The 27868-nt window shown below is 45.4% G+C and overlaps 2 protein-coding genes across 3 annotated transcripts in view; one reads left to right on the top strand and one right to left on the bottom strand.

Moving 5' to 3' along the window:
• AAGAB (alpha and gamma adaptin binding protein) lies at nucleotides 1–27577 on the bottom strand. The gene is made up of 10 exons (XM_073653457.1): nucleotides 27418–27577; nucleotides 19282–19472; nucleotides 8890–8986; nucleotides 6868–6957; nucleotides 6701–6784; nucleotides 5775–5851; nucleotides 5502–5601; nucleotides 4908–5012; nucleotides 1659–1708; nucleotides 1–407 (listed from the first exon to the last, which is right to left on the bottom strand). Exons 1-10 carry the CDS (start codon nucleotides 27485–27487, stop codon nucleotides 330–332), a joined length of 942 nt encoding a protein of 313 aa, XP_073509558.1. The 5' UTR covers nucleotides 27488–27577; the 3' UTR covers nucleotides 1–329.
• Nucleotides 27552–27868, top strand: part of IQCH (IQ motif containing H) — a 131113-nt gene continuing 130796 nt past the window's right edge. For both annotated transcript variants that reach the window (XM_073653455.1, XM_073653456.1), the window contains exon 1: nucleotides 27552–27758. In XM_073653455.1, coding sequence (XP_073509556.1) covers nucleotides 27708–27758 — 51 coding nt within the window. In that variant the 5' untranslated portion in view covers nucleotides 27552–27707. The remainder of the gene's footprint in view (nucleotides 27759–27868) is intronic.

The following is a 27868-nucleotide window of genomic DNA, read 5'->3' on the forward strand; positions in this document are numbered from 1 at the left end:
ACTGGCAGAAGAACTAGCCTTTATCAAAACTGGTTCACTGGTGGATGGACGCGCGTCATACAGAACAGATCACCGTTTCCCCAACACCTCAGAGAAGGGATGTGGGAATGAATATAAAATAGACTATTCAGATTTGTTTCTTTCTAATAAATAGACAGTTGGGGGATCATTGATGAGATTATGTGCTAGACATATGGGGGACGTTAAATTCCTTGCTTTGAAGGAAATGTACAAAAAGTGAGGAACAATCACTATAAGCACAACAGAAATATGTGACGGTGTTATTCCTCATGGCCTCTTGGCAGTATACATAACGCTTCTTCTTCTGATCAGTTCTCTTCATCAGAAGAAATGCCTTCAATTTCATCACGGTCTCCTCCAATGGCCATCCAGAACGCTTTGGCAACCTTTGAATCAAAAAGAGAAATGTCTAAGGAGCAAGTCGCTCTGCCTGAAATAATTTTCCATGTTACCCTATGAATAATATTGATAGGGTTAGACTTTCAGGTTGCCTACACAACCATAGAATGCTAGATGCATCTCCAGGGACTTCCTGGTTGGAGACACGGAGGTCACCATGATTGGAGGTGCTCTATAAAGAGGTATTACCATCTCCACCATTCTACACAGTGAACTACGTTGTTTCTAAAACTCCAGATTTTAGGAGGAGTGGTGCTGAACTACGCCATTTCTGTAACTCCAATTCACTTCTATTGGCGTAACAGAAACAGTGATACCCGCTCAGATTTTTCCATAAATTGTCATGATTGGAATACCCACCCTCTATGGTGTTCAGATATCTGCATACACCAATTGTACACTGCTGTCTTTTCTGGTCATAACAGTAATATTCTGTCTATTTAAAAGGAATATAGCACCAGGTTTGTATTTTCCAATTTGAGGGAAGCATAAAATTATGACAGAGACCCTCATTCCAGGGCTGGGTCACTTCCTGGGCTTCTTGCTGTAGTTTTGATAAAACAGTATTTTGTCTGGTGCAGCTCTACTAGCCTTCCAATGATGAACTCCTGAGATGTAGTAGAGATGGGAAAATTAATTCACTGAACTCTGGTCCATTAGCCAGGACAGTAATGTGTGACCGCTGTACTGGAGACCTGCTAATCTCCATACCTCCTGGCATTAACGGGGCTGGCTAATTGTGTGTACATCATGCCGTAATGATGAAGTTTGGCTAGCTTGGCTAATCAAAAGAAGAGCCGTGAATGTCAGGAAGCAAGTAGATTCACAGACCTCCCGTCTGGTGGTCACAGATTGCTGGTCGATGGGCTGGAATACGGATAATCGATTCTCCCATCTGTGAAGGGAGCTCATGACTATCAAGGACTAGACCATTGATAAAATAATGTTTTATCTGCTGGTCTATCAAAACTACAGCAAGAAACCCAGTAAATGACAGTGCTGGAATCATGGTCCCTGGCCCCAATTTACGCTGCTCTCAGATCTGGTCACAGATTCCTTTCAAGTTATCAAATACAACGAATAAAAATGTGACAAAGAATCAATATCAGCGACAGAAGCATTTTCAATCCAGTACGTGAAAAATATTGGAGCGGTGATTGGGTCGAGGACACACTGTCAGGTTTACGAGCACAGACTTTTTTTTATTACGGAGTAGGCATTACCACTATGCAATTTACCTTTTCTGCATGAAGTTTCCTTTGTTCATGTGGCAAAGAGGCAGCTTTATCTGATGAGAAGAATAAAACATTTTGGAAATTTGTATGACAATTGAATATTGGGAGGAAAAACTTTAAAAGGGGAATACCGATCTTAAAAATCCTATCCTAATATGTAGTAGGTGTAATAATAATAATAGCAAATACCTCCAATTAAAAATGTAGTATAGTTCTTATTAGCCATGTCTCTTACCCTATGTGCAGGGCATTGCCTTAGCTTAAGTATCCATGGTTACGATCACTAACAACTAACTGTCACTATAGGAGTGGTCGTAATCATGGATACCTAAGCCACTCTAATGCCCTGCACATAGGGTAACCAACGTAGCTAATCAGAAGAACTATACTACATTTCTAATTGGAGATATTTGCTAATATCATTATTATGCCTACTATATACAGTATGATCCCACACACAGCCCCCTATATACAGTATGAGCCCACTAACAGCCCCACATAGATCTCCCATATACAGTATAAGCCTCCATATAGCCTCATATAGATACAATCCAGCAAAAACAACACCACATACTTCGCTCCCATTTTCCCCGGCGCTCTGCTCTGGTCTTTGCTGTGTGTACGGACGCTCTGCACAGCAGACGCGATGAAGTGACATCATTATGTCCGCGGTCTCAGTTGCACACACTGAATGATTCATTGCTATTGGCATCCTGAGGATGAAGATAGCAGTGATATCGGGACACTGGGCAGGCGGCTGCACGATGTGGCCTGTGGCCATTGTTTTCAACCATTCAGCTGTCTCTGTCAGCGCACCGGACAGGAACAGCCAGAGGGCCAGATGTGGCCGGTGGGCCGCACTTTGCCTAGGTCTGCTTTAGAGACAACACAGTCAGGTGAATCAGCCCATACCTTTGCCCTGCAGGGACGCTGGAGAGATCTATTGAAATGGTGACCATTTACATGGCTGGGCTTCAGCAAACTTCTGCTTTGACTATGCGAGAGGAATCAAAACAGAAACCATCCTCCTCTCCTTATCCATAGAATACATTTAAAGATTATTCTGGAAAACCCTTTAGAGCAGGGATGTCAAACTCAAATACACAGAGGGCCAAAATTACAAGCCTGGACAAAGTGGCGGGCCAACCGTAATATTTATTAAAAAAATGACTACAATTGAGGAAGTTTTTCCTTATCATCAACTATAACTATGAACTTTTTCATATGGAAACAAACTTAAAAGGGGGATGTCCCACGAAACAGAGTACATTTTAATTTTATAGATCGTATAATAAAATATTGGAATAATATATGTTATGCAAGAGCTGTAAAAAGCACATGGCCCAATAACCTAATTTAAATATGTAAGAAAACCTTGAATAATACAGCTAATAAAGTGATACCAACAAAGTGCCCATAAACACCGTATGATACCCCCACAGTGAACTCCTCAACACGCTTGGTATGATGATCCTACTTGTACTCCAATCCCTCAATCCCCCCGACAAAGAATGGTGACTAGAGTTGAGCGAGTATGTTCTGTCCGAGTATGCTCGGGCCGAGCTCCGAGTATTTACAGCTGCTCAGTGATAAGCTGTTTGACAGCTTTATTACATGTGAGGATTGTGTAAGAAATAGACATTCCTCCCATGTAATAAATACTCGGAGCTCGGGCCGAGCATACTCGGCAAAAGGGTTGATAGAACATACTCGCTCAACACTAATGGTGACATCACATTATGATTCTCCAACTGTAATCCCCACATAGTCCTCCATACAGTATAATGGCCCCACATAGTCCTCCATACAGTATAATGGCCCCACATAGTCCTCCATACAGTATAATGGGCCCCACATAGTGCTCCATACAGTATAATGGGCCCCACATAGTGCTCCATACAGTATAATGGGCCCCACATAGTGCTCCATACAGTATAATGGCCCCACATAGTCGTCCATACAGTATAATGGGCCCCACATAGTTGTCCATACAGTATAATGGGCCCCACATAGTCCTCCATACGGAATAATGGCCCCACATAGTCCTCCATACGGAATAATGGCCCCACATAGTCCTCCATAAAGTATAAAGGGCCATACAGTATAATGCACCATACAGTATAATGGGCCCACAACTCGGTCCAGTGGGTGCGTTGTAATGACGTCATCACGTCTGCTGCGATGAGACGCAGAGGGAAAATGATGCCAAATATACTCGGGGGACCTGCCCGGTGTCGCAGGCCAAATATACTCACCCTGCAGGCCAGAGTTTGACATATCTGCTTTAGAGGGAACCCATCAGTCACCTTGTGAAATGCTATGTGCTTGTATCTGTAGGGTTAATCTGCAAGAAAATGGCATTTATACCCTGCATAGCTTTTTTTACTGGAAGTGCGGAGACTGAGAAAATTAAGTTTTATTCTCCCTGCAGCCGCTCGCTTCCAGTCATTGTGGTGGTGCAAGGAGCTGGTACAGTCACCCCTCACTATACAGTGAACACACCTGCAATCACTGCCCACCACTACAACAGCCAGCTGTGCAGCATGAGTGTGCGCAGTGAGTGTGTAGTGTGCGGTGTGCGCAGTGAGTGTGCGGTGTGCGCAGTGAGTGTGCAGTGTGCGCAGTGAGTGCAGTGTGCGCAGTGAGTGTGCAGTGTGCGCGCAGTGAGTGTGCAGTGTACGCAGTGAGTGTGCGCAGTGTGTGTAGTGTGCGCAGTGAGTGTGCGGTGTGCGCAGTGAGTGCAGTGTGCGCAGTGAGTGTGTAGTGTGTGCAGTGTGCGCAGTGAGTGCAGTGTACGCAGTGAGTGTGCAGTGTACGCAGTGTGTGTGTAGTGTGCGCAGTGAGTGTGCAGTGTGCGCAGTGAGTGTGCAGTGTACGCAGTACGCAGTGAGTGTGTAGTGTACGCAGTGAGTGTGTAGTGTGCGCAGTGAGTGTGCAGTGTGCGCAGTGAGTGTGTAGTGAGCGCAGTGAGTGTGCAGTGTGTGCAGAGCAGGCTGTCAATCACTGTACCGGGGAGTGATTACAGCGTGCTGATGACTGTTCACTGCTTCCCCCAAAACACTTTGTTTTCGTCCTGTAGCCAGCTCTTCCATTAAACTGACTGCTGGGGTTTACCTGCAGGTAAACAGCATTTCTGGAGTTGACAGGTTCCCCGTAATAATGTAATTTTGGTATCTAACCAGACATCTTTGGCAAAACCATATTAAACAGTAGTGTGAAACCCCAAATTTTTCTCAACATGATGAGCGCTACCTTTCATTTCCTGAAGTTTATTGAAAAGTCGACCGAAATTTTCCAGATCCCCTTCCCCGGAAGTAAGGCTAGCGAGCTCTCTAATATCAAGATCCAGCATAGGGTCTGGGGATGACAAGAGTTATTTAAACAGTGAATTTTTGTATTATATATCTTTAAAGTGTATTTTTAGCAGGAGACCAGGCTGGAAAAAAAAATTGCTAAAATAAAATGCAATCACTAAAGCTGCAAGAAACAACATTACATGACCTGTTGTGGGTCTATTTTAAAGGGGACAGTCACTTCACATATAAAGCCAGCAGTCATTAGTTATACTGAGCCCTGACTTTCTGTACATGTGTAGATATCGCCAGCGGCTAATACATGTTCGCGACATTACACTATTAGTTACGGTGAAGGGATGACGACATGGCCCCTATATACCGCTTCTTCATATGTCTAGAGAGAGGTACGCATGGTCCTCATCAATAATGCCTCCAATGTAATCCAACCACATGATTGGTAATGGAGACAATTCACTTCTTGTTGCTGGAGGCCAAGATTTATCTGGAGGAATCTGAAAATGATCATCAGAGCATGTGATAGAAAACTCACCTACTACAGTATCAATCTGAGAATCGCTAGGACTGCCGGAGTCACCAGCTCGCCCCTGATCTGTGGAAGGCAATGTGGCGGCTCCACCGCACACCGACACCTGAAAGGAACCATTTATCCATAAACAATTTAGCTCAATTCACACACATAATTTTTCACATACATTTGGTCTGACCCGGATCTCAGGCATTTATGACATTCTGCGGATTTACACAAGAAACATATCAAATTTCTTCATGGTTGCATAGATCTTGATAATCCCATAAAACTCACATTAGCCTGTGGATCCCCATTACTCTCTGTGCTATGGTTCATGGCCGCCAATGAGCTGAAGATCCCGTAAGATGGCTCTAGAATGATAAGGAAATGGAGTAAGTCAGCAGGTCGGGGGCATGTCTGCAATACAAACTCATGGAGGACCCTGAACAGAAGATTTGGGGAGCTAATATGCCCTTCCATTAGGCTGTGGACAGAAAACAGATTTCACGCAGAATCTTTATAGGAAACTTATTCATTACAACGGTCTGTTATATTGTTTAATCACTAAAATTTGGTTCTGTCAAAAAACAGATTAGTTTCATGGCAGTGACTGTAGGACAGGCTTACCAATAATGTAGCTTAAAGGCAATCTGTCAAGTTTTACAATACAACTTGGATACATTAATAAACAGATCTCTTGGACCTGATGAGGCTGATATGTTCATTTTGAAAATCCATGTCAAAATGGCTGTATAGTCCTATCTGAAAGTTGAAACTCAATATACTCCTATCTAGGCAGATCTAGCTCCTCAGTGTCCCTCCTCCCTGCTGAGATTGCACACTGCTCAGTACAAGCTGCAGCTGTGTTCACTATCAGGGTTATTGAACCATTCTAACATGGATTTTCAAAGTAAATACCTCAGACTCAGCAGGTAAGATACATTTAATAAATCATACAGCTTGTATTGTAAAATCTAGTGACAGATCCAGTTTAAAGAGGTTTAATCATTTTAAGAATTGATGTCATGTCTCTAGGATAATAATAGCCATATAATCACTGCGGAGCCAACCATTGGGCCCCTGACTGATCTTCAGAATTAAGGGGTTGATACTGGTCTATTAGAATATAAAGAAATCTATTCTGGAGATAGGGTTATTTCCATGTTAAAGTGATGTCCTTTCAAAACCATATTTTTAGACCTTATTTTTCCACCACATACCACTCTTCATCTCCACGTTGGACCATACATTGGCATTAAGAGCTTGAATTATTCGAGTGACACCAGTGGATTCTGGGAAATCGTCTACATAAAAGATTAAAATGGAAGTAAGCGGGATGAACATTCTTGGTTGATGGGCAAAATACCCACTAAATTTGCCAACCTACCATCTTCATCCGGCAGCTCTTCAGGGTTCAATTCAACTAACTCGAACCCGTGCTGTATACACCACTCCTGCGCCATCTGTCGGCTCACACCTGGGCGGAAAGCAGAAATGCCATCAAACACAAAACCTACTTAGCAGGTGCTAAAATTCATGAAAAATCAAATGAGGCTCTAAAAAAAGGAATCGTGAAGACTTTAATCCATATTAGCACTGCAAACAGTGTTAGTGTGAATAGTCTATAACATATATGCAGATTTAAGAAGTGCTCATGGCTATAAATGTATGAAAATTAATTATATACCGTACAGACCAAAAGTTTGGACACACCTTCTCATTTAAAGAATTTTCTGTATTTTCATGACTTTGAAAATTGTACATTCACACTGAAGGCATCAAAACTATGAATTAACACATGTGGAATTATATACTTAACAAAAAAGTGTGAAACAACTAAAAATATGTCTTTTATTCTAGGTTCTTCAAAGTAGCCACCTTTTGCTTTGATGACTGCTTTGCACACTCTTGACATTCTCTTGATGAGCTTCAAGAGGTAGTCACTGGAAATGGTCTTCCAACAATCTTGAAGGAGTTCCCAGAGATGCTTAGCACTTGTTGGCCCTTTTGCCTTCACTCTGCAGTCCAGCTCACCCCAAACCATCTCGATTGGGTTCAGGTCTGGTGACTGTGGAGGCCAGGTCATCTGGCGTAGCACCCCATCACTCTCCTTCTTGGTCAAATAGCCCTTACACAGCCTGGAGGTGTGTTTGGGGTCATTGTCCTGTTGAAAAATAAATGATGGTCCAACTAAACGCAAACCGGATGGAATAGCATGCCGCTGCAAGATGCTGTGGTAGCCATGCTGGTTCAGTATGCCTTCAATTTTGAATGAATCCCCAACAGTGTCACCAGCAAAGCACCCCCACACCATCACACCTCCTTCTCCATGCTTCACGGTGGGAACCAGGCATGTAGAGTCCATCCGTTCACCTTATCTGCGTCGCACAAAGACACGGTGGTTGGAACCAAAGATCTCAAATTTGGACTCATCAGACCAAAGCACAGATTTCCACTGGTCTAATGTCCATTCCTTGTGCTCTTTAGCCCAAACAAGTCTCTTCTGCTTGTTGCCTGTCCTTAGCAGTGGTTTCCTAGCAGCTATTTTACCATGAAGGCCTGCTGCACAAAGTCTCCTCTTAACAGTTGTTGCAGAGATGTGTCTGCTGCTAGAACTCTGTGTGGCTTTGACCTGGTCTCTAATCTGAGCTGCTGTTAACCTGTGATTTCTGAGGCTGGTGACTCGGATAAACTTATCCTCAGAAGCAGAGGTGACTCTTGGTCTTCCTTTCCTGGGGCGGTCCTCATGCGAGCCAGTTTCTTTGTAGCGTTTGATGGTTTTTGCAACTGCACTTGGGGACACTTTCAAAGTTTTCCCAATTTTTCGGACTGACTGACCTTCATTTCTTAAAGTAATGATGGCCACTGATTTTTCTTTACTTCTTTGCTTAGAAAAAAGCAGCTAACAGTCTATTCAGTAGGACTATCAGCTGTGTATCCACCTGACTTATGCACAACACAACTGATGGTCCCAACCCCATTTATAAGGCAAGAAATCCCACTTATTAAACCTGACAGGGCACACCTGTGAAGTGAAAACCATTTCCGGTGACTACTATGTACAATTTTCATAGTCATGAAAATACAGAAAAATCTTTAAATGAGAAGGTGTGTCTGTACTGTACATACATACAAAAAAAGCAGGCAGGACACTGTAGTAATATCAAAAATGTGAACAAACTTAATTTGCCATGTGTGCAAAAAAATGCATTTTTAGCACACATGGCAAATTAAAAGTTTGTTCACTTTTTTGATATTCCTACGGTGTCCTGCCTGCTTTTTTTAAACGGTAAACCACAAATGTGGTCCAGGCGAAGCATGACGCAGCGGCCCTCTGCTGGACAGAGGGGGCTACAAGTGAACGAGCATATTCTATTAACTCCATGATCACCACAGGGCTACTCCTCACCTGTATCACAGGCACGATCACACACCAAGATCATAACATCCAGCAGCCAGTCTTCAAGCAGTGGAAGCCAAGAAGACACCTTCTCCAGACCGGAGTTCTACCATTAAAAATGACAATATAGGGTTATATGATCAGTATAGTGCAGGAATATGGTCTGATCATACCACATCTCCTGGGCAGGGGAAGAAGCAAAAGAGTGTACAGACATTACAGTACGGGATCGCAACGGATTGTGAGATAAAACATTTCTGTGCCTGTTTTTAAGCAATGTTTTACCTCACACAAAGAATCAGCTGTGATCCCCTGCTGTAATGTCTGTATAGTCTTTTGCTTCCTCCCCTGTCCAGGAGATGTGGTATGATCAGACCATGTTCCTGTACGGTCAGACACAGCCATTACACAGTACATAGCAGGGGCACATTTATAACATTATCTCAGCACAGGAACATTTTATTTAAACACATCCAATTGTGGAAGTTATTATTATTCCAAGATCTACTGATTAAAATCAACTTTATTCATCAAAAAACCCTTTAAGTCTGCTCAATATATGTGCCCTGCATCTGAAGTACACGTACGATGGAGGTTGACAAGGGTTATTATAGCGCAAGTGTTTTATAGAGTTTCCCTCATAAAATGAAGCAGGACATGGGTATATGATGGGTATTGGTCAATCATTTAATTACTGCCAGAGGATTAGCTGCTGTCAGATACTGTTGGAGCCGCTTATCTCCCTGGGCCACAAATATTGGGCACATTGAATTCCAACTTATTCATTGATCCTCCTGACAGCGGATGACCTGAATTTTTAGAGCTACAGTCTTCCTGACTGATGCACAACACAACCCCATTCGGTCCCCCGCATTTTCACCCTTTGATGTGAGAAGGGGCTCTTTCTTGGATGCAGTCGCCCTCACTAGTACAATTCATCCATGATAGATTACCCAATGTGTGTGGTAAGAAAATAACTTTTACCCTATATATACCCATTATACCCTATTTATACAATTCAGCTATTTGAGGAGTCAAGTGGCACTGGCATTCTGTATATGGAAAGTTATTTGAAGATGACCAACCAGCTATAGCTCATTAAATAAATGAAAAAGAACATTCAAATGGATGATTTGAATTAATCTTTGATAAAAATAAAGGCAGTATATACAGTGCTGCGCAAAAGTGGGTGTGGAAAAATGCCACAAAGTATAAACACTTTAAAAAATAGAATTGTTAATTTGATAAAAAAAAAATACACTATTAACAAAATGCAAAGTGAATAACCAAAATACAAATCTAAAATCACATCAATATTTGGGGTGACCGCCCTTTGCACTTGAACAGTTTTTGAAGGAACTTGGCAGTGACGTTTTTCCAAACATCTTGGAGAACTAACTACAGATCTTCTATGGATGAAGGCTTGCGCATATCCTTCTGTCTCTTGATATAATCCCAGACAGACTCAAATGTTGAAATCAGTTTTCTGTGGGGGCCAAATAATCAATGCCAGGATTTCTTGTTCTTCTTTATGCCAAAGATAGTTCTTAATTACATTGGCTGTAAATTTGGGGCCAATCAAACGCCTCCCTGATGGTATTGCATGATGGATAAATATCTACCGGTAGTTCTTAGCATTGAGGACTCAAACAAAATGGACAACATTGAGGCTGAAAAGGATGCAATGGTTGACCAAACAAATCTTATGCTTACTTTCCTTCTAAATTGGTAGATGTCCAGCAGTGCCAACAGCTCAGAACTGACATCAACCAGTGATAACCAGTGTAAGATGGCTGCCGGACATGTCCTTGACGGGAGATATGTATCTCTGAGGTTGTGCAGCTTCAGTGATGTAAAACCGGGAAAGCATGCTCCAGCACACACAGTGCTGAGATGGTTAATTGGGCGTATCAGGGCCGATTTTTACGAGCAGTCATAAGAGACGGGTGGGATTGGCTTCTCACATATCCCCACCCCCAGGGCGTATGTATAAAATGGAGACAGTGTCTCATTCGGGGTCTGTGGCTGGAGGTGTAGAGACCTCCAGCGTGTCTCTGCTACAGGACACAGACTGGTAGCGGGCGAACCTGCAGCACTGTATGTACTGTTTTGCTTGTTTTGTTACTTTGTGCTGGACTAGGCTATATTTCATTTACCTGGAGAGTGCGGTTTATGAAGTCCGAATAAACCCACCTTGGACATTTTTAAAGAAACCTACTCCTGTGATTACCTTGAAAGCGGCTGAGTGAATACCAACCCCCTTACAATTGGTGCTCGAAGTGCGGGCAGGATTCCAGGAAAACGTGTACCTGCCACAGAGATCGGTGGTTGTCCTGGGTAAAGGCCGCCAGCCAGCCAGAGATGTCGGGCACCATGGAGGAGCTACTCAAACATCTGCTTCAGAGCCAACAACAGCACCAGCAGCACTTGCAGAAGCATCAGAGCCTGCAACAGCAGCACTGGGAGCAGCAACAGATGCAGCAAGAGACTAAAACTCCTGATGCAGCAGATTCAGCAGCAACAACGGCAGATGGATCTTCTAGCGGGGAAGTTCACAGCAGAGAGGCCGCCCCTCCCCCAACTCCAGGAGATGATTCGCATCTCAAGAAGACAGTAAGAAGCATTGCAAAAGATGACTCCGGATGATGACGTAGAGGCATTCCTGACGGTCTTTGAGAGGGTGGCGGAGCGGGAGAGTACCTCTGGAGCAGTGGGCGGAGGTGCTGGCGCCATATGTAATGGGCGAGCCGCAGAAAGCCTATTATGACCTGGCCCTGCAGGACGCAAAGGAGTACGCTAAATAAAAAACTGAAATTTTGGTGCACTTGGGAGTGACTCACTGTCAGGGCGCAACAGGTTCACCACTGGGCCTATTGCAGTGACAGACCTCCCCGGTCCCAGATGTTCGACTTTCTGTACCTGCTTCAAAAGTGGTTGCAACCTGAATCTTCCTCCCCAGCACAGATGGTGGAAAGGGTCGTCATGGACAGGTTCATCCACTCCCTTCTAAGGTCGGTGCAAGCCCGGGTTGCCCAGGGAGATCCCCATAATGCCGATCACCTGGTGGGGTTGGTGGAAAGGTATCAGGCGGTGGAAAGTTCCTTGGAAAAACCCGTGGTCGTAGCGTCTCTATACTGGGGTTCCCAAAAGGGGGTGGACACCCAAAAGAGGGGAACTAGAGCCACATCTGGGGGGGCGCCCTAGAGCCCAGGAGGGGTCCGAATTGCTGCCAAAGGTCCCGCCCAATAACATAGTATGTTAGCGATGTTACACCCTAGGTCACATATCCACCTGGTGCCCCATGACAACTGTGCCTATGGACTTCAGCGCAGGACGGCGTTGCTCATATTTTGCATATCCTGCCTGCAGTGCTGTCCCTCAACCAGGCGAGGGACCTCAGGCATGCCTCGTGTCAGTGAATGGTATGCAAGTGACTGCTCTGCTAGACTCGGGGAGTCTGGTAACCCTAGTACGGACCACAGTTCCTCATCAGCTGGTTCTGGGGAAAAAGGTTGGCGCTCGTTGTATCCATGGGGATGCTAAGGACTACCCAGTGGCCCGAGTGGTCATAGACACAAACTGTGGCACAGAGTTTCATGAGGTCGGCGTAGTCAAGGACCTGTTGCACCCTGTGATAATAGGTCGGGACTTTGCCTTGTTCTGGGACTTGTGGGAGAGTGGGAGGAAGCCAGGTTGTCTGGGCAACAACCAAGTCACCCCTGAGGAAACCTCATCACAGGCTGCAGCCGACGAGTTTCCCTTTTGTGTGCTTATTGGGGATGAGGATGAGGGTGAGGCAGCATCCCCGGAGGCCCACATCCCTGAACTGGAGGTGTCCGGGGGAAACTTTGGAACCGCCCAGCTCAGGGACTTAACCCTAAAAGGGGCATTTAATAATGTAACTGTTCTTAATGGTATTGCTCAGGAGCCGGGGGCTGACACCTGATATCCGCACTTAGCCGTAAATGGGGAGTTACTATATCGGGTCACCAAGCTCAGAGGGGAGGTAATTGAGCAGTTACTAGTGCCAGGGCCATACAGACGCAGGGTGTTCGATATGGCCCATGCGCATGTCTTGGGTGGTCATCTGGGGGGGAGGGGTGGTCGAAAAAAACCCAGGAAAGGATCATCCAGAGGTACTACTGGCCCGGGTGTCACAGAGAGATCGTGAGTTATTGTAGGTAGTGTCCCACCTGTCAGCTGGTGGCTCACTTCCATAGCCCTTAAGTGCCTTTGCCTGTCATTGAGTTCCCGTTCAAGCGCATCGCCATGGATTTAGTGGGACCCCTGGTCAAGTCCGCCAGAGGACATCAGTACATTCTGGTCGTACTGGACTATGCTACACGGTATCCAGACGCCGTGCCACTACGAAAATCCTCCAAATGTATAGCCCGGGAGTTGGTCCATATCTTTTCCAGGACGGGGTTGCCTAAAAAGATTTTAACAGACTAAGGGACTCCGTTTATGTCAAAGGTGATGAGGGAGTTGTGCAGGATCCTGAAAATCACACAACTATGGACCTCAGTCTACCATACACAGATTGACGGCTTGGTGGAAAGGTTCAACAAAACCTTGCAGGCCATGTTAAAGAAGGTCGTAGAGAAGGATGGCCGAGACTGTGACTGCCTACTGCCGTACCTTCTTTTCTCCATCAGAGAGGTACCACAGTCCTCCACTGGATTCTCCCCTTTCGAGCTGTTGTATGGCTGGCACCCCCGTGGACTCCTGGACACGTAGCAAAGGAGACCTGGGAGGCTGAGTCTACACCCTACAGGAGTGTAGTCGAACATGTGGCACAAATGCAAGAAAGAATTGCCAACGTAATGCCCATTGTGAAAGACCACCTCCTCAAAGCACAAGAGGCACAGTCGAGGGTGTATAATAGGTCGGCGAGGGTCAGACACTTCAATCCTGGAGACCGGGTACTGGTGCTGGTACCTACAGTGGAGAGTAAATTCCTGGCCAAGTGGCAGGGCCCTATGAAGTGGTTGAAAAGGTTGGCGATGTCAACTATAGGGTCCACCAACCTGGGAGAAGGAAGCCCTACCAGGTGTACCATGTCAACCTGATAAAGCCATGGCAAGATAGGGAGCCAGTGGAAACTCCATGTTTGGTGGCAAAGTCGGAAGCCGATGTGGGAGACGTCAAGGTGGCAGAATCACTGTCACGTGCCCCGAAGCAACAATGCCAAGAGCTGCTGCAACAGAAAAAGGACCTGTTCTCGGATCTACCTCGGTGCACTCAGATCGTAGAACATGAGGTGCTTACGGAGCCTCATGTTCGAATGAACCTGAAGTCGTATCAGATTCCCGAAGCCCGCCGAGAGGTAATCTCGAAGGAAGTGAAGCGGATGCTAAATCTGGGAGTAATTGAAAAATCCAAGAGTGGCTGGTCCAGTCCCATAGTCTTGGTGACAAAACCAAATGGAGAATGGCGGTTTTGCAATGACTATAGGAAACTGAATGAGGTCTCTAAGTTCGATTAATACCCAATGCCCAGGGTAGATGAACTAATTAAAAGGCTAGGGCCGGCCAGGTACATCACCACCCTTGACCTCACAAAAGGGTATTGGCAAATTCCTATGGCCCAAGATGCCAAGGTGAAGACAGCCTTTTCAACTCCAGATGGCTGTTTCCAGTACATCAAGATGCCGTTTGGGTTGCAAGGGGCTCCAGTTACCTTCTATAGAGCCATGGACCGGATCCTAGCTCCCCACAAGAAGTATGCAGCGGCTTACCTGGATGATATCGTGATCTACAGCCAGGATTGGGGAAGCCATCTGAGCAAAGTCCAGGCGATATTCAATGCTCTACGGAAGGCGGGGTTTTCCATCAACCCAAAGAAATGTGCCATGGGCATGGAGGAAGCCAAGTATTTGGGCTATATGTCGTGGGCAGAGGCGTGATCAAGCCCCAAATAAATAAAATTGACGCGATCCAGGGTTGGCCACAACCTCTCTCAAAAAAAACAGGTCAGAGCGTTCTTGGGCATCGTGGGCTACTACAGCCGGTTCATCCCCAACTTCGCCATGGTAGCCACCCCTTTGACAGACCTCCTTAAAAAGGGACAAAGTCGGCTATGGCTAAGTGGTCTTCAGAAGCAGAGATAGCTTTCCAGGAACTAAAGCAGGCTCTATGTAAACAGCCAGTGCTGGTGGCTCCGGATTTCTCAAAAGGAGTTTGTAGTCCAGATGGAAGTGTCAGATGTCGGACTGGGTGCTGTCCTATCACAAGAGGATAATAGGGAAGAGCACCCCATAATGTATTTAAGCCACTGTTTATTAGCAGAAGGTGCCAAGTCCCCCGGCTTTGGGCAGAGGGGAGTATGTAAGATGGCTGCCGGACATGTCCTTGACGGGAGATGTGTATCGCTGAGGTTGGCAGCTTCAGTGATGTAAAACCAGGAAAGCATGCTCCAGCACACATAGAGATGAGAGGATTAATTGGGCGTATCAGGGCCGATTTTTACGAGCAGTCATAAGAGACGGGTGGGATTGGCTGCTCACATATCCCCACCCCCAGGGAGTGTATATAAAATGGAGACAGTGTCTCATTCGGGGTCTGTGGCTGGAGGTGTGGAGACCTCCAGCGCGTCTCTGCTACAGGACACAGACTGGTAGCGGGCGAATCTGCAGCACTGTATGGATTGTTTTGCTTGTTTTGTTACTTTGTGCCGGACAAGGCTATATTTCATTTACCTGGAGAGTGTGATTACCTTGAAAGCAGCTGAGCGAGTACCAACCCCCTTACACCAGCTACACCCATCTACTGCTTGGAAAGTCTGTCAAGAAGTAGTTTTCATTGAGAAATACCATCTAAAAAGCCATACCCTCAACACTAATAACAAAGGCCAAACGACTCAACGAACATAGGAACTGGGGTGCAGAAAAATAGCAGCAGGTGCTCTGGACTGACGAGTCAAAATGTGAAATATTTGGCTGTTATAGAAGGCGGTTTATTTACTAATGGGCGGGAGATTGGTACAATGAGTGTTTGCAGGCAACAGTGAAGCATGGTAGAGGTTCCTGCCAAATTTGGGCCTGAATTTCAGTAACTAGAGTTGTGGATTTGGCAGGAATAATGGTGTCCTCAATGCTGAGAAATACAGGCAGATACTTATCAATCATGCAATACCATCAAGGAGGCGTTTGACTGACTACAAATTTATTCTGCAGCAGGACAATGACCCCTAACATACAGCCAATGTCATTAAGAGCTACTTTCAGCAGAAAGAGGAGCATGAAGTTCTAATAGTGATAATATGGCCCCCAAAGAGCTCAGATCTCCACATCATTGAGTTTGTGTAGAATTATTTGAAGAGACAGAAGGATTTACACAACCCTACATCCACAGAAGATCTGTGGTTAGTTCTGCAAGATGTTTAGAACAACCGCCCTGTTGAGTTCCCTCAAACACTGTGTGCAAGTGTACCTAAAAGATTTGATGCCGTTTTGAAGGCAAAGGATGGTCACACAAAATATTGATTTAGATTTCTATTTTGTTCCTTCATGTTGCATTTTGTTTTTAATAAATCAAACTATTAAGGCTTCTATTTTTAAAGCATTCTTAATTTGCAGCATTGTTTCCACACTTGACTAAAATTTTACACAGTACAATATATTAGACTTTTGCACATACAGCAGAAAAGCTGCAGAGGTTTCAAATCCACCATGGCCTCACTAGCAGTGGTTTGATTTCGTCCCCTGTCTGATGCACCACAAGCAGAATACAGACAACCAGAAGTGGCAGTCTGCACTACGCTGACGGGCATAGCACTGCTTAGGAACAGTTTCCCTGATAGTTTACCATAAGACCAGGATTCTCACTAAGCATTTACAAAATGTGGATTAGTTGTGTATTCTTTAATATCTGAAGGTGAACTTGCAATTTCAGGTGGCTACATACTTCAAGTTTCCACTCAGCAGACAAACAAGTAGTGGAAGCTATTTCAGAGTGTTTATCCGTTTTGGAGGAAAAAACACTGCCTGAAATGTTTTCTTTGGTATCCACACATTTACTCAACAGCTGCTGAATCACTCATGTGAAAAGTTAGGGAAAAGTAGCAAAACTCCTACAAAACATACCCTCAGCCTCTACACATTACTTACCTTGTTTCTTCAGCTTTGACATCCGATGCCCTCCACTGTTGGGTAGAGGGGTCATTTTGAGGATTTTTGTCTACCCTGGTGGCTTGTCCTTTACCTCCCTGATACTCCAGACCTTTGGTGGGCCTCCATAATTGACCCTTTTAACACGCTCTTAACCTCTCTATATATCAACCTTCTTCTGTTGTCAACTCCTATTCTTCACCTTTGCTCTTTACCCATTCAGGTCTCTCAGCCTTTCTTCCTTCATTAAAAATAGCTATACGACAGCCCCAATCACCTCGATTCTGGGTAATTATGACCTATTTAGACCACCAACGTTTAGAGAGGTTGTCAAGTGAAACCAGGTTAACTTGCCGATAGGTGGGTGTGCCATCACTGAGACCTGCACCAAATCGGTAGATTGGGGAATTTTATCCCCATTACAAATTGGTGCTGTGGGTCAAATGCCTGACTGATGCTTTATTCTCTATGGGGTCACCAGTAAAATAGACTGCAGCACTCCGCAGCCCCATAAGGAGTTAATGGAGCGGGGGTTGGGTATGTGCACTGCCACTCCATTCCAAGGAGGATAAAAGTTCCCCAATCTGCTGATCTGTGCAAATCTCAGTGGACGGACCCCGACCGATCAGCTTTCACCTATCCTGTGGGACAAAAATGAATCAAAAACTACAAAGCCTTCTTTTCCAAACTTATTTTACACCAGTCCAAAAGTGTTTTTACAGCTTTTTATCTACTTCTGGACCGTCCATATACTATAAACGTTTAGGCGGTCCAAGTTCAACTCTGCAGCGATGTTCTAAAATGTCACTGTATATTGCCATCAACAAGTGCTGAGTATACAGTATAGGAAGCGCTGACAGTGCTTCCTCCTCTGGTCCCCGTAATCATGAGACCGCAAGGTGAAGGGAGCCATCAGGAGCTGCTGGATCCTAACAGACCCAGATCAGCTCTTCTATGTAGCGAGGAGGCTAAATTTCCCCTGTAACTGGGGCTAATATTCAAGTCTCATATACAGGGGAAATCAGTTGGGAAAAAAAACGGATTTAAATTTTTCTCCCGGCGAGCGCTGAAGTTGTGGGGCGCTTGCGCAGTATCACGGCCAGGCAGTAAGGCTTCCAGCACTGGGAGCCACATGCGCTATGATGAGCGGCTCCCCGCGCCTGCGCAGGGAGGCTGTGTACTTTTCAGCTTTACTGCGCATGCACTACGGTGAGCTGCTCCTGGCGCGTGTGCAGTGAAGTTCCCAGCTTCACTGTGTGTGGATGGAGCCGTTCGTCATAGCGCATGTGCGGCTCTCCCAGGGGCAATTTACATAGCAGATAAGACATGTCAGGTTCCTTTTAAGTGGGCACAATGTGTGAAATAAATAAAAAGCAGGACATAAAATAGAAAAAAAAGACGCTTCCATTACAACTTGTTTTTACTAGCCCTAATAGATAGATAGATTTTTTTTCTCTCTATGGGATAATTCTTGAGGATCATGCCTAGTTGTATAAAAAGACTAGATTTACGCACATGGAAGATGGGACCACATCTCAGAAATGGAGAGGTGCATGAACAAAAGAGAAACAACGCCAAACGCAGGAAAACAGTGGCTTTTCCAGCAGATCTCCTTTAAAAAGGGTATTCCCATCCCCACTATCCTATCCCAATATGTAGTAGGTGCAAAAATAATAACATTAGCAAATACCTCCAATTAGAAACGTAGTATTGCTTTTCTGATTCGCTGTGTCTCTTTCCTCATGTGCAACAAACAAAAGCTTCCTCAGAAGGAAATGATTTTTATATGTGCAGCTTGTGTCCTTCCTTCCTCTGCTTTTAATCTCTATCCTGATCAGTCGGTATACTGATGAAGGTCCTGTGGACTGAAACATCTGTGCTATTTTCGGACTGATTAAATATATATAAAAATCATTTCCATCTGAGTGCAAAGCTTTTGTTTGCTGTCAAATGGTTTTGGACCCTGCTTGTGCACCAGACCCAGTTGTGCTACGGTTTTCTACACAAGTATCTTTAGTATTACTAGCAACTAGCTAACGGTCACTATATCAGTGGTTGCAACCATGGATACCTAAGGTCCTGCAATGCCTGCACATGAGGAAAGAGACATAGCGAATCAGAAGAACTAGACTACATTTCTAATTGGAGGCATTTGCTAATATTATTATTGTTACACCTACTACATATTGGGATAGGATCATAGGGATGGGAATACCCCTTTAAGGGTTTTCAAAACATCGACCCATCCAGAACATGGTAATGTCTACTTTCTCTATGTGACCATGGATACTTACCGTTGTGCTGTCAAAGTATACAATGAAAGCCTGGACGGACTCTGCCACCAGAGTGGTAACATGTGCTGTGCTGGGTACAACGCAGATATTCACATTGGCAGAGTAATACTTGTTGTCTATCCTCCATGGGTACTGGCGCACGTCCTCCGCTTCTTGAACCGGTGCAGGAAGCTGTTCTGCTCCAATGATTTCTGCAAGAACCAGAGAGTTTAATGCACGGTGCTAAAATGACGAGAAGATGACTTGGAAGCTGGTGACCAAAAGAAATCTTTTCAACTGAAAGAAAAACTACAATAGAACATGGCGGCCAAGCCGGACTCACACTCCCTTTAACGTCACTGGGGTCTACTTGTACATAACCGGGCAACTTCCATTCTGGATAGAGATTAGTAAGACAAGTTTCTCTACTCTTCGTTATTATCAGATTGCACCATCCAAGAAGAACGTTGGTGATTAAGGTGGTACCTCTGCTTCAGCCTCTTCATTCTCAGGATCGGTGGGGGTCCTGGCAGCTAGATGTCCACCACTCATTGAATAATGGATGATCCTAGTGAAATGCACTGCACCTTTTAGTGTAGGTTAATCACTTGTGACTATTAAATTCCCAGTAACTAAACAGTATTTAACCGAGGAGGCCACCATATGAAGAGATACATTTTTCCAGGCTTCAGATACATTTTTTTTTACTAATATCAGTGACTGTTTTCCCATTAAAATGAATCATGTAACCCCTTGTGTTGTACTGTTCGCTCTCATACAACAGGTTGGATCAGAAAAGACCCCCGGACTGGCCCTTTAATCCCTTAGATGCTGCAGGCAATACCAACTGTGGTATCTAAGCGTTTAGACAGAGAGAGGGGCTAACTGGCCCATTACACTTCAATACTGAAATATTGCAATGTATTAATAGAGCGATCGTACAATCAAATTCCCTAGTGGGACTAAAAACATAAAAATAAAAAAGGCGCTATAAAAAAACAAACAAACTGCATTCGTTTCTATTTTCTGCCCAGAAAAGAAAGAAATAAAAAGTTATAAATAAAGCTTAAAACAGAACCAATAAAGTTCATGTTCATACAAGGTAGGTATATATCACAACATTTTTTTGAAAAATTGTCATGTTTTTGCTCAGGAATTTGCGCCAAAACATCAGGTGTCGACCTTGGATTTCCAGTTTCAACTGCTGATCCGCCAGGAATTGGCCACATTCATTGGGGATAATCAATGGGTCATGTTCTGCAAGTGTTTTTATTGCAGATTTTGTCAAAGGGGTGTGAATGAGTCCGATCAGAGGCTTCATAAGAAATATTGGAAAGGTCCTCATCACCACTTGTGCTATTGATTTATGAAAAAAAGTTTGGAAATGATGGTTCCTGTTCCAGATTCTCTGGCGGCCATGCATGCTCCATACACATCATGATACAGCAGAGTAGTCTTGATAAGCGCTGCTTCTCCTATTGACTGTCTATTAAGTCTCCCAAACTACAGTACGGTGCCCGCCTCGCAGACAGTTGTAAAACACAGAGCGGCTGCCTCAGACAGGCTGTGCCTCCAAAACAAATGTTATCCCAGGAATGTGCTTTGAACATGTGCCTTCCCAGCGAGAGGAACCCAATGTGAGCGAGAAATATGCACACAGCCCCAAAAAGGCTCCTGTCAGGTTTCCCGACAACTGGCTTCTCGTCACCTCCATTATTGACAGATCTTAAAGCCGCCTCGTCCATAACTCCACCACAAATGCGCAACGCTTGGGTTATTCTCCATGGGGCGTCCTATATTCTGGGCTCAACACACAAAAAACAGCACTATGAGCTGGAATGAAAGGAAATAGGAACACAAGCAGCCACTGCTGGCCGCTTCAGGTCGGCTACAGAAAGTCATCGCAACGTTGGCCAACTCCACCCAACCAGACTGTAAAATTGGATATCAAGGTCGTGGCACACAACTGACTTCTCATTTTGCTTAGTTAAGGTTTTATAATTATTATTTCCTTACTGTAATGAAAATCAACTTTCCTGGAATATCAGGTCTGGTACACCACACAGAAAGAGCTGCAGTGTAAAGCAGGGAGGGCAACTCTGGTTGTCTCCTGCAGAACAGGAAGTGATGATGTCTTGTTGTTTTTTTTGGTCACTTGGTGCCTGGTGGTCATTATTGGCTGCAGTGGCCAGAAGACAGGCAGTGTCCGCGCACAGCCCAATTTTTGAATCAGACAGTGCATGGACCCATTGAGTAAAATGGATGTGTTCAGACATCAGTTAAGATGACAGATCCAAGAATGAGATCTGTGAAACTTAGAGCATGTCCTCTTCCAAGGCCTATAATAGGACATACTCAATGAGTCTGATTCCGGAGTAATAAAAAAAAAAATAAAAATGGGGCAGCACACCGACACTTCACCTAGATGTGTGAATGTTGCATAACAGATATAGCATTAGATCACTGGGCATCTTTGAATGAACGTGTGTGTGAACAATGGTTTGGACTTAAAGCGCACCTGTCAGCAGGATTGTGCCAAGTAAACCACATACACTCTCAGGTGGGCGCCGTTACACTGAGTAAAATGATACCTTTGTTGATGAAATCCGTCCTGTGGTTCTTTTAGAATCACACCAGTTACAGCCCCTCCGTAAAGTCCCGCCCCAGAGCACAAGCATCTCATTATAGCGGAAATGAAAATAAAGATTATAAAAACCACTGGACGGATTTCATTAACAAAGGTATCATTTTACTCAGTGTAACGGCGCCCACATGACAGTGTATGAGGTTTACTAAGCACAATCCTGCTGACAGGTGCGCTTTAAGTCCTTGGTGTGATCCTGCGCTCCTGAAGCATCTCGTCTATATGTGCCTAGTCCGTATATCTGATCCCACAGAACACACTGGTAGTATTGCACTACCTCTGCTTGCTGTACAGCTGATCTACAAATATCACCCGTAATAATAAGGAAATGCTGGATACTGAGAAAATTGATCAGAACAAAGGTCCCAACATAAATCCCTCAGAAGAGGCAGGACGTGACTTGTAACATGGCTCTGACAGCCGCCTAGTGGTTCGTCCTCACGGCCATAAAGACTTGCACAGAACGATCACCTTCATGGCCAGGGAAAACCAAGAAATAGACAGTGATGTGACAGGACTTCTAAGGGTGTGTATACAGAGTCTAGAAGGAAGCAGGTAAGATACAAGAGGTATAAGCACATGCCACAAAACTGTATGGAAGAAGCAATGGTGCATGGGATCCATAAGGTATCGTATATATGGAGACATTCTCCCTCACAGGGAATATCTGGAGGTGAGCAGCGCAGAGGACCTGCCAGGACTCCTGCATGATCAGAAGGTACTGTGTAAGATCCTATTCTAATCAATAGGGCAGGTGCACAATACCTGCTGATAAGTGCGCATCAGTAAGGGAGCTGTAGATGTGACATCGTCGGCGCATCAGTAAGGGAGCTGTAGATGTGACATCGTCGGCGCATCAGTAAGGGAGCTGTAGATGTGACATCGTCGGCGCATCAGTAAGGGAGCTGTAGATGTGACATCATTGGCACTGGTCACCTCCAGATGCGGAAATGATCGCTACCAGATATTCCCTTTAAACTGAATCTGTCAGCAGGTTTTTGCTAATTTATCTGAGTGCAGCATAAAAAAAGGGCAGAGACCCCGATTCCAGGGATGTGTCACTTATTATGCTGTGTGCTATAGTTTCAATACAATCAGTGTTTTATCTGTAGCAGATTATCACTACCTGACTACACGTCTTGTAGAGGCCAGTCAGGCTAATCTGGGTAACTCAGCCCCCCCCCCCCCAACTCTGAATGGCAGCTTGATAACAATTCACAGTGTACAGGAAGCTGCAGTCAGTTGTTGTGTGCGTGGGATTATATACAGCCCAGAGGACTTAGCTGTGATACATCTGAAGCCGAAAAAACAGGGATTGTATCAAAAATGCACCAAGCAGCCCAGTAAGTGACATCACCGGAATCAGGATCTCTTCCCCTACATTACACTGCTATCAGATTTCAAAGCAAAAACCTGCTGACAGATTCCATTTAAAAAGGATGTATGTAGGGGGGAGAATATAGCAGAACGTAAGAGTGTAATGGTAAATCAAACATTTTTTTTTCCTGTTTTAATTCTTCCAAAACTAACAAAAAAAAATTCTCCTGCATGCCCCCAATTTCATATGACTTTCGTTATTAGACCCTACAGTAAGGGCCCTATGGCTCTGTACAGATTATATACAGCCATGAAAGGTGCATGAAGGTACACTCCACCATGGCCAATGGTATTATTGGCCAGATATTCCATCCGCTGCATGTAAGCAGCCAGAGCACACGTGGCTCTGTGAGTGGCTCTCACTGTGGCCAACTGAAGCCCCTAACTGGTCTTCATATAATATTACCCGGACGCTGCAGGGGAAATAATGACAGGTGGCAGCTTCCCTTAGTGGTTTACCATAATACTGGATCAGTAACGAGCATCACTGCAGCGGCCACAAGATAATAAGGATTGTATCTTCTAAGATAATGCCTTTTCCTCTGCCAATATTGATCTGTAGTCGGACATCAGTACTGGAGAGCTCTACAGAACTGATCGAACGGACCACCTCTATCAGGTTAGATGTATAGTGTGCCGGTATCTGGGCTGTTCCCAAAGCCTAAGGCCACCGGACGTACAAGACTAGATTGTAATAAGTGGTAAGGTGGATCCCAACAATAATTACATAACAAGCCGGTACGTGCCATGAATAACCCCAAGCAGGCGGCTTATGGCTCGGCTCAGCGGTGATATTGAGGTAGTCGGCAGGAGACTGCTGATCCCAGTGATTGGCTGCAGTGTTCACGTGCACTGTATTAGTAATGGCACATCAAACATGGGGGGCAACAGCAAGGAGTCAGAAGCTCCCTGTACTCTCCAACACAGGAACATTCGCTGTAACCAGAAATAATGTAAAGCCTGTTCATATATAAAGACCTCGGACAAGAGAAGTATCCCAACTCCCATCAGGACTACAAGATCCCAGGTGCCTTCACCTGCACAACTGGCACGGCCTCCTAGAAGGACGCGGGCCTCCTAGAAGGACGCGGGCCTCCTAGAAGGACGCGGGCCTCCTAGAAGGACGCGGGCCTCCTAGAAGGACGCGGGCCTCCTAGAAGGACGCGGCCTCACTCCTCATCTATCAGCCGCACCAATATGTACTTCCCACTCTGCTTCCCATATTCATAGCTCTGTGTCACACCACTTATTACTGCTTTTATTTTATTTTTTGGGGAGCTTTGCTGTGGATTTATCCGCAGGAAATCTTCCCTGTAAGGGTCTGGCCCAATATCCCTTTTGGAGATGGATTATACTACTCGCCAAAGGCGTAACTTTAACAACATTCGACATTCGCTGTATATGTAGGACGTCTGTCAGGTGCAGGTGTATGGGGCGGGTTCAGGATCTAGGCCCACGCCATATGCGGCACATGCCAGAAGTGTTATTCAGCTGTCATCTGACGCTAACAGAAGCAGTCAGTGCCAAACTCTGATCACTGACAACAGTATGTAAACTGATCAATTGTGACCGCGAGTGGTCGATGAGTTGCCATCGCAGGCGGGGGCCTACAGAAAACCCCTGATGCTGCCATCGCTGATCTGCTATGAAGCCCAGCTGGTAGTTAAGCTACACAGGGGAACGCCAACCTCACTATATACTGCAATACTGCCATGTTGCAGTATATAGTATAAGCAATCAAAAGACTGCAGAAAGGTGGGTTTACATTACCCAGTTTTGCATCGTTAATTGACCGCTGATCTAAAATATTTACTGACTGGCGGTCGTTTAATAGCCTGTTTATTCAGGAAGACGGCACTTAAAGGGGTAATCTGAGATTATTTAATTTTTTTTTTTACTACAGGTCTAAGAATTAAGGGGCAGGTAGTTGCTAACTAACTGCCTGTTGTGCCGGACGCTGAACTCTGTGGCACAGACAGTGTCATACACAGCTACTGACAGTGATTCTGCAGATTCTGGTGAAGTCACATCGACAGAGCAGCCTGGAAAAGCCCTGTTGACCTGGAGCAGCTGAACGGTCTGCAGAAGTGGTCGGTGACCACTCTGAGTTGGTGATGGATTGAACAGGCAAGTAGTTGTCTGTGTTTAGGAACTACCTGCCTATTAGTTTTTAGGCTCACAGTATAAAAAAAAAAAAAAAAAAAAAAAATAGTCCTGGATAATCCTTATAACTAATCTGAAAGACTGTCCCATGTACATCAGCTGCCATTGTTTTCAGAAGCGGAGTCCTGATTACAAAGGACGATGCGCTGCCAAGAACCAAACCAAAAGATCATTTCACTGAACGAAGGCGCATTGTCCTCGTTCATCGAGTGATCGGCGGCCTGTTTAGACTCCAAGATGATGATGAAACAAGCGTTCCTAAAATAATCTTGCAGTGTAAATGGACCTTAAGGGGACTAAAACAAGTCTGATCCTAATCTATGAAAATATATACCTTTCATAAAGGTTGTTAAAAATAATTGCCATTTATTTTTTGTATCTAAACCTCTACCAAAAAATGAGACAAAAAAGGATCTCATAATGGTATCTGTAAAAATTACAGATTAGCACATTCAACAAGCTAAAAAAAGTGACACAAACTAAATTATTTTTTACCACTAAGATAAATAACAGACTATACAAGTTTGGCATCATCAAACAATCATCATCATCATCATCGTTCTGACCAGCCTGTGGAGTCAGTAAGCCAAACCTCCGACTCCACAGCCCGGCCTCACTACCGAGCGCGTGCATAAAGGGCAGCCGGGCCGCACTACCGAGCGCGTGCATAAAGGGCAGCCGGGCCTCACTACCGAGCGCGTGCATAAAGGGCAGCCGGGCCTCACTACCGAGCGCGTGCATAAAGGGCAGCCGGGCCTCACTACCGAGCGCGTGCATAAAGGGCAGCCGGGCCTCACTACCGAGCGCGTGCATAAAGGGCAGCCGGGCCTCACTACCGAGCGCGTGCATAAAGGGCAGCCGGGCCTCACTACCGAGCGCGTGCATAAAGGGCAGCCGGGCCTCACTACCGAGCGCGTGCATAAAGGGCAGCCGGGCCTCACTACCGAGCGCGTGCATAAAGGGCAGCCGGGCCTCACTACCGAGCGCGTGCATAAAGTGCAGCCGGGCCTCACTACCGAGCGCGTGCATAAAGTGCAGCCGGGCCTCACTACCGAGCGCGTGCATAAAGTGCAGCCGGGCCTCACTACCGAGCGCGTGCATAAAGTGCAGCCGGGCCTCACTACCGAGCGCGTGCATAAAGTGCAGCCGGGCCTCACTACCGAGCGTGTGCATAAAGTGCAGCCGGGCCTCACTACTGAGCGTGTACATAAAGTGCAGCACAGATTCATCTCAACTAAAGCAGAGATCCTTAGATCAGGAACAGAACAGACATTTATAGGACATTTCATAACTTTCCCAAATTCTTATGAAAACATTTACAGCACATCCTGCATTGTGCTACTGTAATAATTTATTATATATTTTAGGACTTGGCTCATTTTATACCAAAATGGACACCAACTGACTCCACAGTCCTGGTACTGACAAGGAGGACCCTGAGGCCAAGTCTTTTTTTACTGCACAATGAACACCGTAAAAACAAAACCCAAAACGACAAGGACGGAATTGTTGTTTTTTTTCTTCATCATTTAAACTCACTTTGATTTTTTTCCCGCTTTCCAGGTGTCAATCAAAACTACAACTCCTGTAAAAAATACAGCCCTCATACAGCAATGTCAATGGGAACATACAAGAGTGATGGCTCCTGGAAGAAGTGGAAATGTGGCCGGTCATTAATGGGGTTTAGATCCTGCAATGTGTGGGACATCTGCAGTAAGACCCCACTACCATATATAATGCCGGTCCCATAGAGGGCGAGCGATGGGGTCCAGGTACCCCCACAATCTCCGCACCCCTATAGTCTGAGAACAGATAACTATGGCTGACACAGAAGTCATCAGATCTCTGACAGCTCAGGTCCTGGCTACTGAACAGGAGAGAAGCCTTCCCACAAGTCACCTAGTGTCCTACACTCCAGCAGGGTCCCATCACTCCAGCCTCCCCTCCGCTGTACACCGGACATGCAGCCTTACGTGTCACTAGGTCTTCCTCGGTAAATCCAGCAGCACAGCTAGTGAGGAGAACACAGGGGACAGAGGCCATGGCTGGACCGCTGCCTCTTCCGTACTACTGCCCAACACACTTCCGCATGGCAACAACCTAACTTCCTCATGGCAACTGTAACACTTCCGCCCTGTCTTTGCTGTATCGAGCTAGATGGAACATTCCTTCTCCCCCTGTTTTAAATGGTATGCTCTGGAGCGCGTCTCGTCGTCATGGCAGCAGAAGAAGCGGTGAAGGGATCTGATCGCCGGGCTGATCCATGGCGGGAGTATCGGGGGGCGCGGACCCTGTGGGCCGCTTGCTGGTTCAGGTACGACCCTGGGGGGACAGTGGACGGGGGCACAGAGGAATGGGAGGGCATGTGGTGCCCATTGTTATGTCACCCAGTAACATTGCTGCCCCTTCAGTATACAGGGCGTG

This window comes from Phyllobates terribilis, unplaced genomic scaffold, assembly GCF_046119375.1.
Source record: "Phyllobates terribilis strain yellow unplaced genomic scaffold, ASM4611937v1 Scaffold_11__3_contigs__length_659146591, whole genome shotgun sequence".
Classification (NCBI taxonomy): Eukaryota; Metazoa; Chordata; class Amphibia; order Anura; family Dendrobatidae; genus Phyllobates; species Phyllobates terribilis.

Coding starts and splice junctions, on each gene's coding strand:
- AAGAB (XM_073653457.1), bottom strand. CDS start 27,487: ATGGCCTCTGTCCCCTGTGTTCTCCTCACTAGCTGTGCTGCTGGATTT. Junction 5,013..5,501: donor TCAGATTGATACTGTAGTAG/GTGAGTTTTCTA, acceptor TGTCATCCCCAG/ACCCTATGCTGGATCTTGAT. Junction 408..1,658: donor GGAAACTTCATGCAGAAAAG/GTAAATTGCATA, acceptor TTTGATTCAAAG/GTTGCCAAAGCGTTCTGGAT.